A 3,024-nucleotide genomic window follows, 5' to 3' on the forward strand; every position below is an offset into this window, starting at 1 on the left:
TATGTCACAAGTGAGCTTCTTGGAAAATTCCCCAGCCTTAACTTTTCCTTTATCTGACGCACCGAAACCAGGAATAATTACAGGCAACTTCCCACTAAGACGGAGGAGGGTTCTGCTTTTATGGTTGTGTGTTTAAGGTTCAGCTAGGGAGGAAATGACAAACAGCGGTCAGTGACTCACTCGACCCTGACACTGACACTTTTTAATTTGCATTCAAGCACATCAGGAGCTGTGTGTTATTTGAGAGGAATTTACAGCTCCTGCTGTTCAGACAAATTAAACCACCAACTGATGCTGCCGTAAATTTAGTTTTTAAGATGTAGACAAAATGCATGAATATGATAAACCACAATCAAATTATATAAATCTTCATAATGAGGCTGTCACACACAGATGTTTAGTTATTTCCCAGAAGCATGATCTGAGCAGATACCTCACTTTTTATTTCAGTTCTGTAAACAAAGACATATCAAAAGACACAAATGTACAATATACAAAGAGTTCTTAGGTGGCACATTGGGATTACATTCATTTTCTTTTTTGACACAATTGTTTTTGTGTCACTATAAACTTACTACTTCTTGTTCTTTAGCCAACAGGGTATTTGCAAAGCAAAGTTCACATTTCATTGATAAATGTCAGGTTTTTTTTTTTTTACTTTTAAACCACTTGGCTTGAATACAACTGTGAGTTTTACATTATTACTCGATGCTAAACATGCACCAACCCAAAAATTAACCCACCTGTGTTCTCTGTTATCAAATACGAAGTGTCAAACCAGTTAGACCAAAACATATTTTCTAATTTCAAACTACAGTCTTGATTGAAGTGCAAAAAGATTTTTGTGTCACTGATCATGATTTGAAGGAAAGTGCCTGCTAGAGGTCATCTCCCTCCACTTGTGGGTGTCATTTGTTTCAGTCTTGCCAAGCTTGTATGAACAGTTTAATAAGGTTCTACTGCCAGAGAGGCAAACATTCCAGCTTCATAGAGTTAAAGCCACTGTGTGCCATTTCTTATGTGATCACAAGTTTTAAAAATCAACATAATTGAAGTTAATCTGATGCCATATGATACAATAACACAAATTCCAGTGAAAATTGGTGCAGTCTGTTGGTTCCAGCCCCTTCCTCTCTGTTCTGTGACAGGGTCCACCACAGCGTTTTGTTTGTTTGTTTTTTGAACCATTTGGGGGCAGGTATGGCAACTGTGAATCTGTTTCAGGTTAAAATCTGAGGTGTTTAGTTGTGTGTAGCAATAACAATGTGAACTTATCAAACATGCAATTATACACACAAGATTTACAATGTCAAATATTTAAGATACAACCAGTGTCTCATATAAAATATTATGTACAGTTATTATTATGTCCAATCATTCTACAAGTTTACTCGACATGGTATGGTGTGAATGGTCTGAAAGTGGTGGGTGAGGTGGTAGGGCGGATGGGGTGGGGTTCACGCATACAGGCCATGTTCCCAGTGGTGAATACACACTGCAGCGGCCACAACACGACGACAACCAGCAGCACCATGAGCACGATGAAGAGTACCATCCTCTTCCAGTCTGCCAGCCGATCCAGTGCGCCAAAAGTCCGATTCCGTGTCTGGCTCGGAGGGTCCACCGCCTTGCTGGCCCCAATGTCAATGCAGATGCAGAAGGCAGTGGGACTGTCAGGGGCGCCCAAGCCAGCATCATATCTGGAGGTTTTGTAGCACAGCTTCTCACCATCCAGCCACACTGGCTCCTCCTGCTGCTGGTGGGTGGGCAGCTTGCAGAGGACCTCACGGCTGGTGGTCAGGGCCGGGGGTCCCTCCTCAGGCAGCATGGTGGGGTGACGGCAGAAGGGGCAAGAGAGGCGAGTGCTGCCAGTGTTTCCGTCCTGGTCAGCTACTGAGACAGCCATAAGGCGGGACAGGCACTCCAGGCAGAAGGTATGGGTGCACTCCAGCAGCTTGGGTGTTTTGAAGACATTGTCATACGTGTTGTAGCAGATGGAGCACTCCGGCTGGCTTGCAACTGACACCTTCTTTTGCAGCTCCCCAGCAGCATCCTGGGAGCCAACCTGGACGTGCCAAATCTGCGGAGACTCGTCCATCTTCTCTTCTCCTTTGTGGAGTCTCCTCTGGACTCTCTGGCCTTTTTTATTCCTCTTCTTGGTTGGAGTTTAACTTTTGATTATCTTAAAAGAGAATGATTTAAAAGTAGAGATTAGTTTTCATATTTCAGATGGTATCTTGCTGCTGTTTCCTAGAAAACTGTACAAACAGGTGTAAACTATGTTCAGTCCTGCACAGCCATAATCCCAAAAGGATTTCAGTCAATCAGTGAACATTTTATACAGCTGAATGTTGAACTTTGAGCATTGGTTGAACTATTTTTGTCCTTCAGGCAGAGAACTCATAATGTTACAAAGCTGACAGGATTGTGTTTGGTTAGTGAGTAATTCAATCACAGGTGTGATGCAAAACGGGTCAAATGCGTCGGATGATATTATGGATTTACTAGACACTAACAAGTACAAACAGAAGAGTCAGTTCAGTGACATGCCAGGGCAGGATGCCAGATGGGACGATGTCCACGTTGTATGTTGTCTGGGCATGATGTTCAGCGGGTGCATTGAGTGTTATTTAAATAAAAGATTTCCCAATCACAACTATATGTTTAAATCAGGGTTTAGGCCATGAACAGGTAAAGCCATGTCAAGCCATACTTGAGAGCCTTAATTCCACCCTAAATTCTAAAAACTGACCCAGAATAAGACCCCGTGTTGATACAGTTTGGTCTTGTAAAGCTTGACCAGTGAATGACTCAGTGTCCTGGCCATGTGCTGAACGTCATATGACAAATACTAGATGGGCACATTGTAAATGTGGAACGTGCTGGCAGTGGGTGGTTTTTGCTTGCTCATGACCTGATCATGGTTGATCGAGTGCAAACTTTATGCCCGTCACAATCCCAGAGTACGTAGTGTAACCGATGATGAAAGACACTGCTACAGTGTATTGCTGCTCTCTTCTGGAC

General features: G+C 43.1%; 1 protein-coding gene across 1 annotated transcript; it reads right to left on the minus strand.

Annotated features, from left to right (window-relative positions):
- Positions 1-422: 422 nt before the first annotated feature.
- rnf223 (ring finger protein 223) lies at positions 423-2,864 on the minus strand. Its single transcript, XM_084721710.1, has one exon. It carries the CDS (start codon positions 2,096-2,098, stop codon positions 1,388-1,390), a length of 711 nt encoding a protein of 236 aa, XP_084577836.1. The 5' UTR covers positions 2,099-2,864; the 3' UTR covers positions 423-1,387.
- Positions 2,865-3,024: the final 160 nt, after the last annotated feature.

Source organism: Lutjanus erythropterus, chromosome 6 (assembly GCF_056507025.1).
Source record: "Lutjanus erythropterus isolate fLutEry1 chromosome 6, fLutEry1.hap2, whole genome shotgun sequence".
NCBI lineage: Eukaryota > Metazoa > Chordata > Actinopteri > Lutjaniformes > Lutjanidae > Lutjanus > Lutjanus erythropterus.